A 14,332-nucleotide genomic window follows, 5' to 3' on the forward strand; every position below is an offset into this window, starting at 1 on the left:
CAGGAAGTATTAAAACTTTAGTTGAGTAGGTGCCATTGCAGTATCATCAAGATAGTGTGTATAGTTTGGAAGGGCGTGGAGACTTTCCTCCTGTGCACTGCAATATCCTCATGCAAATCTGGGGAGCTGCCAGCACGTTTTTATTACATTTTTCCACAACTGATATTGTTTTGTCTTTTGCCATAGTAGAAAGATTTCTGTTTCTGGAGAGAGATTGTAATAAGTGTAGTTTCCTTGACTTTCCAACTCAATGAATGGTTTGCTTTAATTTTTGTTATTGTCTGTTGGTATATTGATAACGATTGTTTGCTTATCTGATGCCAGAAACTTTATTTTGTTTAACAGAACTTGGAACTGTAGGTAATGAGCCACACAGCCTGTAACTGATTATACTAGAACTGCATTTTTTCATTAGTTTAATAGTTTGATTAACTTAATGTTGGGTTAATAAGAGGCAAGTTTAATTGGTGTGTGTGTAAGAGAGAGAGGGGAGGAGGGCACAGTTGTGTGATTCTGAGACTATTTGTGGTATACTATGGATTAAAAAAATGTTAAAACAAAATTATTTCTAACAGTTAGTGTAAAATTATTTTGTTTTGAACGTCTTTCCTTATCTCATGAAGGCACTTGTAATGAGGTCTCAGTAATTTGAAAATGAATTTAAACGTGATTAATCAAGTTAATTGGTTAAAGATTATGAATCCCAGTTTCATTAATTGGTTGACAAGTCAAATTAAAATGTACCTACTCAGTAGTTTTCTAATGAGACAGAGATTTGGATCTGAGGATTCCATTCTGCTATGTGAACAATTTCAACTGGAGGAAAGTCTCTTTGGAGCCAACTCAAAACCTGCATTATTCATAGCTGGTTTGTGTTTGAAGTTCTGTTCTATGAGTAGAGCTTTGCTTGTGGTCCTTTGGATACAACTTAGTACAACAGTTATTTAAAATATGGCAGTCTTTCTTGCATTATGCAAATAGAAGCTGTATCATACTTGTTCAGTCACGTAAGATCAGCTTATTGATAGTGAGATGGGTGTAATTCTTGCTTATACCACTGTACTCTTGGAATTGGGCTCTTACAGAGCAGTGTACTGAAACACTGAAGATGGGGAAGACTTAGATCAGTTATTCATTTTGTGTGTGTGTGTATTTAAAACAATTAATGTAACATGAGTTTAGGTGTCTCAAAAATAAATCCCGCATTTCAGTTATAGCTAAGGAATCACTGATATTTTAAAACCTTATGTTCTTTGAGGATGTCAGTACTTGAAATAGGCATTGATGTTGCTGTGGTTTGGTATGTCTGCTTAGTATAGATTTTTCAACCTAACAATATAACACAAGGGCAGCACAATATAACAGTCAATATAACAAAATTTTATGTATCATGAATTGAATTAAGTTGTAATGATTTCAAGTAAATGTGTGCATGTATCTTTAAATGCTTGGTGAGATAGGTGGAGAGTGGGGCTGAAAGAGAGGGATGAGTGAGTGATATGATTGGTTGATGACTGAGAGTGTGGGCGGAGTGAATGCAGTTTAGATTGAGAGGAGAGTGAAAAGTTTCAGTCAGAAGAAAGCAGGCTAGCTGTGTGCTGCCTGAGTATATTGAAATATTTATGAGAGAAATATAACCTGTGTGGAACCTGAACTGAGCATGTTTGTGAAAGAACACTCAGTCAGGGAAAGGGAGGCCAGTTGTGTGCTGCCTGAGCAGGTTTAATATTTCAGTGAATGAGAGTCAGAGAAAGAGAGGCTAGCTGTGTGCTGCCTGAGGAGTTTTAAGCATATCTGTGAGAGAAATATTGAGTTAGAGAAAGAGGCTAACTGTGTGTGAAGCCTTAGAAGAGATCTGTGTGAATGAGTTTATAGGAAGTAACTTTAAGGACCGAAAACTACGTTTATGAAACTGATACACTTCTTGACTAAATAAAAGTTTATTTTGTTTTGTTATATCCCAGAGTAGCTGTCATTGCTTTATCCCATTCCTATCCTCAGGGCCACATAGAACCACGAAGGAGCCTGATGCTTAGGAACGTTACCAAAAGGAAAACTTAAATAAAATATATTGGAATATAATATTCCAGGTGGCAGCAAACTACCCAGAGGGTGTTAAGGGAAAGATTAAAAGAAAAATCTACTCAAAAGAAAGTAAAGGTCATAACATAAGTCCAAAGAGTAAACAAGACATTGAAGTGAGTCTCCACATGGGAGACATGGGCAGCAATAGTCAGTGCAATGAAGCAACGTAATAAGGTGCAATGTAAGTGCAGTAGGAATCTCTAAACATCTTGTTTGAAGACGAAGCCTTTAAATCTTGTTGTTCCTTACTTGTTTTTTTCTCTCCAGGTGTCCAAGGCCAAACAGGGGGTACAAGGACCCCTACGACTCTACAAGAAGCCGGCAAAGAACTTGTTTCAATTTCTCTTGCTCAGGACAAAAACGGGGGACAACCTTGATAACAGCAAAGCACCTAGAATCTCTATTGTGGCAACATAGTGCCTATATCGCTACAATAGAGATTCTAGGTGCTTTGCTGTTATCAAGGTTGTCCCCCGTTTTTGCGACTCCTGAGCAAGATAAATTGAAACAAGTTCTTTGTTGGCTTCTTGTAGAGTCGTAGGGGTCCTTGTACCCCCTGTTTGGCCTTGAACACCTGCAGAAAAAAACAAGTAAAGGAACAAGATTTAAAGGCTTTGTCTTCAAACAAGATGTTTAGAGATTCCTACTGCACTTATGCTGCATCTTATTACGTTGCATCATTGCACTGACTATTGCTGCCCATGTCTCCCATGTGGAGACGCACTTCAATGTCTTGTTTACTCTTTGGACTTAATTCAATTCTTGATACATAAAATTTTATAAAATTTTGTTATATTGACTGTTATATTGTGTTGCCCTTGTATTATATTGTTAGGTTGAGTTTCGTGAGGGCTGCTCTGTGGGCTGTAGTATAGATTTTTGGCAGGACATTTTTTTAAAATTGTCATTTCTTCCAGAAAGGGGATCATATCACATAAGGGCTTCTCAGTCTGGAAAAATGTAAAGTCAGTCACAAACACAGTTATAACTTCAGATACTTCATAAACATTTAGAATATTTCTAGTATAAGGTAAAGAAAGCTTAAATATAAACTATCCTTAAAGTTTCTCAGTAACTGATAAAACAGAATATATGTGTTGTACAGCATTGTAGTATATGCCACTGTATAGAGTTGTTTTCTTTCACCATGAAAACCTGCTTAATCTAGTTCTAAAGTCCAGGTTGTTTTCTGTCACTCCTTTTAAACATTCTTTCTCTAACAGTTTGTGGATGTTGCTGAAGCCTTTTTCTGTTCAGTACTTACACTTTAATCTCATAAATGCTCATTTCCTTTTTTAAAAAATTACAATTTTTATTTATTTTAACATTTCAAACTTATAACTTATAAGTTATTCAATTTAACTCAGCAACATATTTTGCAAACATTAATGTTAACAATTAAAGTAGACATTTCCTCGATAAATTCTGTACTGATATACCTGTTCTTATCTTTAACAATATTTACAATCAACAAAGTTATCAAAAGTAAAAGAATTTATCTTTTTGCTTCATTAATAACTTATTAATAAGCTATAATATTCCTCTTTGGGAATAGCCTGTAACACGGTATTATTGCATGTTAGGTGTTCCAAAAATTTGGATTTATATTTCTGATTTTTGTACTGAGCTTTATGTAGGTGAATTTCTCCATTATAAAGTAGTCCCATATACAGCTATACCAATTTGCAATTGTTGGTGGTGTTTTTTGTTTCCATTTGGAAGCAATGACAGACTCAGCTATCGACAATAATACCATATGATTAATTCTGAAATGAAAGTTCCTACTTCTCCACATAGATTCCAACACTTGGGTAAATTTGTTTGGTTTATGTGGTGCATCTTGGAAGATGTCATATACCTTTTGACTTATTCATCCCAGCTCATCAAATTCAGTTCTAGCTTTTATACTATTTGATTTTCTGAGTCAGAGCTGCTGAATGTCTGGATGCTAATCTCACTTGGTGCATTATAATATCATGCGTTATAAAGTCACACATCCCTTTTAATCACCTGCTTTATTTTCTGCCTTCTTCTGTTCAGCATCTGTTTGCTACTGTCAACAGATCACCACCTCCCCTTACCTTCAAACCAAAGTGCGGGAGTGGTGTCCAGGTCTTTGTGTAGGGGTTATTCCATCTTTGTGTGTGTGCTTCATGCACGCTCTGGTGATGTCACTTCCAGTTTAAAAGGGAAGCAATGGGGGCCACTGAGCCCTCATTGCTTATGTTTTAAGCCAGAAGTGATGTCACCAGAGGGCCCCTGAAGCATGTGTGTGACATTTTGCTGTGTGCTCTGGGGCTCTGGCCAGCCTCCTGACACTCCTGCCAGCTAGGTGAGTGGGGGTGAAGGCAGCATGTGTTAGGATCTCCTAATCCAAGTGGAGGGCTGCCAGCCCTGCTGTCAGTTATCTTGTGAGATTCTTGTTTACCTGTTCTTCAGTTCATTCCTTTATCTTTCCTTCTGTCCTTGATACCAAGATTCTATTTTCTTTACATATTACCTATTGTTGTTCTTCTTTCTCTCATTGTCTCCAGCTTTTGTCGCTGAAGGTATTTCTCTTTTTAAAACTCACAGAACTTCATCCAGTTCTTGCCCTTGTTTTTAAGAACGAATACTCCTTTTGTTCCATCATTCCTCAGAAATTGAAAATGTGTCTTTCTTCTGGTGTTGTCTCTTCTTTGAAATGCTGTTATTTTCCTAGTTGCTGATACATTCTCGTTCTTCCTCTATCTTCCCTTCTTTTTTATTCTAAATCTACTTATTTTCTTTGTCTTAATTTTCTTTTTTCTATCTCCTACTCCAATCCTTTTAAACCATTTACTGTAACATTCTACTGAACCTGCTTTGAAGAATTTCTAATTTCTGTAGAATCTGCCATGGAGAGGTGGAAGTACAGCAACAGTAATTATAATAGCTGTGTCAACAGGATTATAGGCCCACCCCAGTGTTGCCTCTCCAAGCCCCTTTGCTGCCTTCAGGAAGGATAAGAAACCAGAAAGAGAGAGCCAGAACTTGACCCGAGTCCCACCTCTCACTCCTAATATCTTTTTTTTTTCAAGTATCACAATGTTTATTGATAGATACAAGTATATAAAATCAGGGCATGAACATGTCTTGTTAAATTAAGTAGACTTAATTTCAATACTATTAATAGGGACCAATTCAGTTTCTCACCATTTTGTTTCACACCCACAAAGACCACTTCCAAGGGCATTTATCCACCTCTTCAAACTGATCATTTTTGTGCAAGTAAACCATGTTTCGTTTAAAAGACTTGTGCACTTGCCCAGGCTCAAAGATATTAAATTCTAGCACATAAAGCCCATTACTAGAGGTAGAAATACAGGCAATATACTATTTCGGCAACCACCATCGATTACAGTTAAGGATTTTCTGTAACAACCAAATGGATAATCAAATATTGCAACAACTCAAGTATCACACTGAGCAAAGTGCATTTCTACAGTATTCAGTGTTGCTATTCAGTTTTCTAACGAACAGCCTATGGTAACTGGCATCAAAGAAGATCCTTACACAGACTGCTTCTGAACTTACAATGTAATTATTGCATGCTGCTAATACACTGTTATCTAAACATTAAAGATACTCTAAAATATTTTATGGTAGACTATGATTAAGACATACTACAAAAACCCTTATGCAGAAGCAAGTCCTACTGACCTACTGCTGCTTTAAATATTGTGAAAACATTACAGCGGAATGAGTTTTTGCAGTGGTTAGGTCAAATGCAGTTACATCATAGCAACAGTATGTTTGCACAATTTGAGGGAAGTATTATTGCAACCCCAGCCGGAAGGAAGAGACAGACACAGGTTTGGAATAAAGGGCCGTTTATTAAAATGACCATAAAGGTAATGCACAGCAAGAGCTAACTAAGTGGTACAGGTCAAGCCCTGGGGTCAGCACACTGACCACCGCCTTGCCTGTCTGGGCGAGCCCCAATGTCCCGGGTGTAGGCCATCTCAGGAATGGCTGCAACCCGGCCAGCTAGGCCATAGGATACCCACTCAAGCACCTGTTGCGCCCCAGCTGTCTAGCATGAGGTTAGGCCTTGTGCCAGGGGATCCCCTCAGGCGTCTGCCCCCCCTGACGGTAGCCGCCACAAGCATACCGCCCTAATGACAGACCCTGTTCCCCAACCTTGGGGAATGCCACAGGGGCTCACCGGCCCGCACCCTATTCCCAACATCTCCTGCCAACTACTAACGAAACAGCACAACCCAACAATAACTCTGAACACTTCAATTAGTGCAAGGTAGGCGAAAAAAACCCCTTCCCAAAAGCCAATCAGGGAAAAGAGGGAAAAATTCCTACCTGGCTCTGAACCCAGCAGCCGGCTATTCCTGCACTAAAAACAGGGTGAGGTGGGTGGGCCAAGCGCTCGAAGAGACTGCAGCTGGAGAGAGCAGAGCCGCCTGGATCAGGCTCTTGGCTCCGCCCCCCAGCTAAGCCCAGGATGCCTGGGAAGGGAGCCTGTCTCCTTTCCTCCAGGGCGGGGCCGCAAAGGACGGCCCCCAGCTTGTGCGGCATTCTGCCGCGCTGGGAGAGCCGCATTATCTGAGCTGCTGCAGAGCAGAGGAGAACAATAGCAGTAGTTTGAGCAGCTTGGAGACAGGGCAAGAAGGAAGTACTGAAATAAGGGCAAAGACAACGCTGCTTAATAACCCATTTCCTGAAAAATGCAGCCACTGAAAAATGCAGTTTCCTCTGTATAACCAAGCATTTTCTTCTCTCAGAAGCAAAATTCCCTGCTCCATTAGAACTTGTTCTAAATGATGCTTCAGCACCAACCATTGCCATTATTTGCATTGTGTGCTGTTACAAATTGTAAGCTGCTAAATAAATAACAATATGCTCTATTTTTATTCTCGATTTTTCATTAGCCTTTGACATGGCTGATCACTCTGTGCTTTTAGCTCTCATTGTTGAGAATTACTAGTTCTTTCTTGATTTCAATCTTCTTTCACAAATTATTGAAATTCCTGTCAGTGACTGGCAGGTGTATTCAGTTTGTCTTTCTGCTGATGTTACCTTAAAACTTAGTTCTTGGATCCTGTGCTCTTCAGTCTTTTTGTTATTAGCACTTCTTTTGGCTATCATTGCTTCTTTTGGCATCCAGTGATACTATTGAGAGTTTAAAATGCTGTCAGTTTGCTGCTGACTGAGGGTGACCCAGGGGGTTTTCAAGGCAAGAGATGAACAGAGGTTTTTTACTATTGCTTCTTTAGGTGTAGAGACCCTGGATTTCCTTGGTGGTCTCTCATACAAGAGCCAATCCTGCTTAGCTTTGAGATCTGATGAGATTGGACTAGTCTGGGCCATCCAGGTCAGGGCAAATGATGCTATTATGCTGATGTTATCCACAGTGATTTTTCTGTTCCCTGCTCTCATTTTGTTCTTATCAGTATTTCTGGTTATGTTTATAACTGCTTCTGCTCCAGTTGAGATTCTTAGATGAAACGTAATGTGTCAGACTGAATATACTATGTTCTCTCTAATCTTTCGTTTTATCTTTTTCTTTTGGAAGATTCACTGTTCATTCTTTACAACAAGTTAAGTACTTGGACGTTAACTTTGATCATTCTCTTCGATTCTCACTTTGTTAAGCTCATTAATGCTGCTTGGTTCTTTTTGTATTTCTAACAATACTTTTAGTTATGTTACATCTCTATATATTTCTCTTTTCTGATTATGATTGTTTAATATGAATGTTAATTTTTCTTTTCATATTTGTCTTTTCCTTGTTTCCCTACTTATCTTTGTTGTTCTGTCATTATTCTGTCCCCCCAGGCCTTCATCAAACACTAATCTTGCTGTGGCTCCACTTTTTTGTGCTATTTCTCGTCTCAGTACCCTTGTCTTTTGTAGCCTCTGATGCATTGCCTTTTAAATGTTCAGCTGACATTCTCTCCTCCCCATTTGGAGAAATATTTTAAATAATCTTTTCTCTCTCACATTTCCTACTTATATGTAATTTTTTCTTGTTTCTTTTGTACTCACCATATGGTATAAAGCTTCCCCCTTTCCCATCCTAGTCTCTTTTTTATTATGTCTCATGTTTCTTTGATTGTGAGACTATGGGAAAGGACCTATTTGTTTTGTTTCTGTATGACACCTGGAATGTATTAGGCACTTTTATTCATTAGGAAACTCCCTTGGAAGGGCAGAATGCCAATCAAGGCCAACCAAGGTGTGGAATAAGTTTCTTACTAGTGCAAGTTTCCTCATCCCTGCAATAATTCACTCTGTTTATGGCACTGAGAAAGAGGAATGTGCCTGTTTATTGAATTGCTACATAGCATTTTGCATTTTATATATGAATACATACATACATAATTTGTAGAATCATAAAGTAAATATTAACTGGTTTGTCTTGTATGAATTATTTGTTCTTTTGCACATTTTCTGAGAGAATTTGTTTTGTTTTTTTCTCCCTAGAGCTGGGAATAGGCAGAATGCCTTGGACACTGAACTGAAGCAAGTGCAAGCCTTGCTAAAAGATCTAGAGAGTTTTCTCAAGTGGATGCAAGAAGCTGAAACTACAATTAATGTCCTTGCAGATGCATCACAACAGGAAAATGCTGTCCAGGACAGTGTTTCTAGAAGGGAATTAAAAAAACAGATGGAGGTAAGAGTTTGCTGTTAATATTGAGTGTACATTTTTTTAAAAAAAGAGAGCATACATTTTACTATAAATTATATACCTTGTACTGTAAATTGGATTTAAAATCTAGACTGACTTTCAACAAATTATTTCCCAAACTTCTATAGCCTGTTAGAAATGATGTGATAACATAAATATTTCTATTATTGAATGTTCCAGATTCAGAAATGAAGAATCATAAGGTCTTCCATTTTATACATTTGTCTCTGCAAGCATCTCTCAGAAGTGTAGCTCTCCTCTGAACCACCAAATCTCCCCTCTTCATTTTCCTCCTTTTCCTTCTTGAAATTCTAGTAGAAACTCCTGTCCCTTCCTTGTTCTTCCTGATGTTTTGGGTGATTGCTTACTAGAAGCCCGTGGCAGGAGTTCTATAGAGAGCATTATCCAATTGGTGGGGAGGAGGTACTTCATTATCCCCAGCAATTGAATACAGTAAACAGTTATATAACATTCTTTTGCAAGTATTAACAAAAAAACATACATGTAAAATAAAATGTGGAATTCTTTGCCCTGTTTGCCGTGCAAACTCTTCATGGTTATCTATTTCATTCCTGAATATTTTAATTCATTTTCTCCTGCAATAATTTTCCTTCATTATATAGTATAATGTAGTCTCAACATACAAATAGATTAAAGAAAATGATAGCCAAATCTGCCTCATAATTCAGTGCCAGCTTTAAGGAGGAGGCAAAAAAATCCCTTTCATTCTCAACAATTAACCTGTTAGTGGACTACTATGTATTAGTATGGATACACAGAATAAACCAGACATGCATTACTTTTAAGGCTGAAAATCAAGCATCAAACCTTTCTGCTGGCAAATATGAAGGGAACTAAACAAGGAAACACAGTACACTGGAAAACCTTTTTTGCTCAGATTCATTTCTTGTCCTGTGATCATTTTGTTTTGTTATGGTGTAAGACAGAAATTGACTTCTGTGTTGTACTTGCTCTTGACATTTTCTCTCCTGTTTTGTGGTGATAAAATGTCTTTTGTGGGGTCAACTTGAAATTACAAGAAACCCAGGAATTAGCTTGGAGCAGTAACATTTTTATAGATGTCAGTGTCATGGAAAGATTCCCTTGGGATCCTTTGTGTCATCAGAGTGGATGCAGGTCTCATCATTTGGTTATGATACTGTGATATTGGGAGGGATTCTGGGGCTCATTTCTCAGACTGTGCAGTGCAGCTCCCTGAGTCAGCAAAATGTCTTGGACTATCCATGCTCTTTTGAGAACTCCAGTAATAGTCTTTATTAGGAAGTCTTGTCATGGCTCACCTGTCCCAAGGAAGGCCAGAATGGGGGTCAAGAGCAAGACATTCAAAACTAGGGGTGAATCCTCACTTCCCAAGGTGAATCCTCAGAACTAGTCTCTCTGACTAATCCTCAGCTGGGAGACCAAGAGACAAGTCTCCAGCCCTACCAGGCACTAAAGTTAATCCTGCAAAGTAGGACATCTGCAGATTAAGTTCCATGAAACAATTACCTGGGAAGATGTAGCTAAAATATCCCAAGGTACTGGATTAGATTGAAGCCCCAATCCCCAAATAACACCACAGAAGTCTAAGTAATAGGATTTATTAAGACGAGTGCAAGAAATTATAAACATAGAAGTTGTGCAGAATGGGAAAGAAAATAACAAAGCAACATAAATACCCAAATTACTATATAAGCTTTGGTTCTCCGACACAGGTGCTATCTTGTCATATTAGTATATTAGGGTCCAGTAGGATCCTATAGCATCCTATAGACCACCTAGATTTACAGGGTATGAGCTTTCAAGAGTCAAACTCTCCCTTCTGCAGATTAGAGGCACAAAGTCCAGGTAGAATTCCAAAGTCCAAATTCCAGGGACAAAAGTCCTCCTGGGCTGATACCTATCCTAGTAATCAGGTCCAGAGCACAGAAAGGCATGTAATGACAGGTATCTACTAGCAAAGAATCTAATATTCAGAACAAGATTTGAGTAATTGAACACAAAGGTGTCACAGATAGCAAAAATGTTCAAAGCATGTCTTAGAATTCAGACAAGTATCTCATTGCTTAATAGAACTTTGTGGTTAAGAAAGTCTAACTTTTTTGGTCCGTCAAATGCCAAAATCTTTCAGTGCAGTCCTCTTGATTAAGGGAACAGATTGGAAACCAGGCTTCGTTTTTTCAACTTGAAAAGTATGGCCTTGCAATAATAATATGATTCCAGTAATGATACTTATCAGACTAAATGTATCCCCCCTTACTAATAAATGTTCACATGCAAGTTTTTCCAGTTACCATATTCAAGATGAAAAGAACACATAAAATTTTATTAAGCTGCCCAGCAACCAGCTTCTTCCTTGACTGCTCAGCGCAGACCCTGACTCTGTCCTGCTAGGCTAAATTAACTAACTCATGGGGTTACAAGAGCAGTGGACTAGATGAACCTTTTATCTGCTGCAGCAGAGTAATTAATAGGTTCTTTCTTCTCTGTTAATAACAATAAATGTTATAAATACAGAACAATAGTTTTCATTCTGTGTTGTGCAGATAGTTCCGATGTCATACTTAACCATGGTTAGTTGAATTTGTTCTGTTAGATGAGGAAAAATAAACCATCTGTTTGGAGATCCTGGTTCATTTGCTACATGTAAGAGCTGACTGTAACAGGAGTGGCAGGGTTTTATTGTTGCTTTGAAACTGTGACACTGTGCCATGGGAGTCAAACCAGAGTTGATTGATTGATTGATTACATTTATAGCCCGCCCTCCCCGCGAGTGGGCTCAGGGCAGGTTGCAGCAATAGATAGATTACAGTATAAAACAGATAAAACAGTAAAAATAAAATCACATTTCAGCATAGCAGTATACATTTCAGTATCCCAGATGGGGCTGAGCCAGGCTGGCCATACATCAACAGATACAACTGGGTGTCATCCACATACTGATGGCAACCCAGTCTGAAACTCAGTGCCAGCTGGGCGAGAGGGTGCATATAAAGATTGAACAACACCAGTTAAGCTGGTGATCTTGCATTCAAACATAACTACCTAAAGTTATTACAAACTGGGATTCAAAAATGGGGCTTGACTAGTTAAAATCCTATTTATAGTCCTCCCACTAACCAAAGTTAGTGTTGTGGCCAGTATTTGGAATTCATAGCAAATCAGAGTTTTATCAAATCATGGTTTAGCATCTGAATGCAGCCAGTGCATCTCAGGAATTTTTAAGTTTGACTGTTATATCGTATGATTTGTTGATTAATGACTTCAGTGGAGGAAGTTTCTGTTGAAAACTTAATAATTTTCTTAAGACTGTACAACATTCCGTTGAAAATGCCAGTACAATAAATTCAAACATTGAATGTGGTTGCAATTCCCAAAATTAGAATAGTGGCTGATTCTGCACACGTTGGATAATGCACTTTTAATGCACTTTATCAATCGTTTGAGGTGGATTTTTTGTTCCGCACACCAAAAAATCCGTTCCAAATGATCTATAAAGAGGATTGGAAGTGCATTATCCAATGTGTGTGGAATCAGCCACTGTTATAATGATCTTTTTACATTTGAGAACACTTGTTTTACTGACTCTGAAATAAAACCAGAACTCTTTATTTTTAAACAAAGTTTGGTTTTGAGTAATAGGTGAAGAACTGTAAGAGTTTGTAGACTATGAGTACTTCATTTAAATTATCACTTGAATATAGTAAATTCTTTCTAGACAATTAATGCTGTTTCTTAGAGGCTTGCAGTAATTCTGGAGCAAAATATATTGTACATACTACAAAAATAATTTTGTTTTCTTCTTCTACTATGTGCACTGCAATACTCATTAGGGAATATCATGTCCCAAATCAAATAATTCTTTACTTTGTCATGGCTTTTACCTATGATATATACAAGGGGAACTTGACTAATTTCATTTATTTTGAAAACTTGTCGTGTTTTAAAGGAAAGGTAATCAATAATATTTCTGTTTTATTACCATGTAGTTTATAAGTCTAAGTCAAGGCTAACTTAGCTGACAGCTTGTGACTTGCTGAAATGTGTCCTGTAGCGATTCTCAGGTGAGACACACATTTAATTTTCAAGTTTGGAAGATAAATCAAAGGACATGCGTCTTAAATGTAACCATTTCATCATGATGGGTTACATAAGCACAAATTATTGACAAGGATAGTATTGTCTTTAAATCTGTTTGTTTTGCTTGTTTCAGTTCGCTTCAACTTCCTGCAATTTTCCTCTATTTGTTACCGTTAAAGGTTCAGGAAGACATTTATATTGAAAAGACTCTTTAAAAGGATCTAATGACCTTAATAAATAATAATATTTTTAGGCTAATAAGATGAGGTAGATGTTATGTCTCATCTTGAAGGACATTGTGCTCCACACCTTTAATAGGGTTCAGCTGACTCTTTTTAACTCAGACAAACACATAGGGGTTTTACGGGTCCAGCATTACTGTTGGAGAAGCAAGTTAACGCAGCTGCAAAAAACCCACTTTCTATCACTTTAGCCTGGAAGATGGCCTCCTACCATGCCAGAGTAACATCAAGACTAGACTATTGTAATTCATTCTACATAGGTCTCCCCTCAAAGTCAGTTCTGAGGTTACAGTTGGTGCAGAATGCCACAACTTGGGTATTATCTGGCGCGAGGCAGAACATACATATTAGCCCCATTCTGCAGTCACTCCCTGCAGTTACCAGGTTCTGTTCAAGGTATTGATTTTCTCATACATGGTCTTGGATCCTCATAACTGTGTTGACCACCTTTCCTCCTATTCTCTGCCACAACAGTAATCTGAGCAGGGCCTTCTGCATGTGTCATCCTGCAAATGGATGAGATCAGCAACTGTCTGCACACATGCATTCTCTGTTGATGCTCCCACGTTATAGAATGGCCTGCCTAAAGAGGTCAGGAAGGTTCTCACTCTCCTGGCATTTCACAAAGTCTGCAGAACAGTATTATGCAGGAGAACTTTTTAATAAAGTAATAGGGCTTTATTACAATGGAACTGACTCAAAGAATGGTTCACTAAAGGGAAAGACTATGAACTAACCTACTGTGTATAGTACATACTAGAGATGGGCATGATCCGCATTATGATCCAAAAAACCCCATGATAATGGCGATTGCGACTCAGCGGATCGTGATCGGGCACGGCCAACGATCCAGTGATCGGGAGGGGGGCTGGATCAGAGCTGGATTGTGCTCGGATCGGGAAGCCAGACACTCAGGCGCCATTAATCTATTCCTGGGGCAATGGAGCCAGGGGAATGCCTGAGCTGTGTTTCCCTTCCTTCTGTCACCTTGGAAACCCGAATGGAAGCCCAGCTTTCCTTGATCAGCAAGGCTTCCTTCCAACCATGGAGCAGCAAAGCAGTCACCAGTTGGGAGAAGGCAGCCAGGGGAGGGAGGGGGAAGGGGGTGTTCTATAGCCATGGGCACTCCAATCTCATCCCTGCAAACCCTGATGGGCAGCTCTGACGGCCAAACACAGACGGCCAAACACAAACACAGATGCCGCCGGCATCACCCACCGTTCTTTTCTCACCAGCACGCTCCTTTTTGGCCTGGCGGGCG

The 14,332-nt window shown here is 38.7% G+C and overlaps 1 protein-coding gene across 4 annotated transcripts in view; it reads left to right on the top strand.

Moving 5' to 3' along the window:
- The window catches only part of UTRN (utrophin), a 584,696-nt gene that overhangs the window by 218,578 nt on the left and 351,786 nt on the right, over positions 1-14,332 (top strand). For all 4 annotated transcript variants that reach the window (XR_008598285.1, XM_054999201.1, XM_054999369.1 and 1 more), the window contains exon 52: positions 8,545-8,734. Coding sequence is in view for 3 of the 4 variants with exons in the window: in XM_054999201.1 (XP_054855176.1) it covers positions 8,545-8,734 (190 nt within the window). In the remaining variant the exon portion in view is untranslated. The remainder of the gene's footprint in view (positions 1-8,544; positions 8,735-14,332) is intronic.

The sequence above is a fragment of the Eublepharis macularius genome, chromosome 1 (assembly GCF_028583425.1).
Source record: "Eublepharis macularius isolate TG4126 chromosome 1, MPM_Emac_v1.0, whole genome shotgun sequence".
Lineage (NCBI taxonomy): Eukaryota > Metazoa > Chordata > Lepidosauria > Squamata > Eublepharidae > Eublepharis > Eublepharis macularius.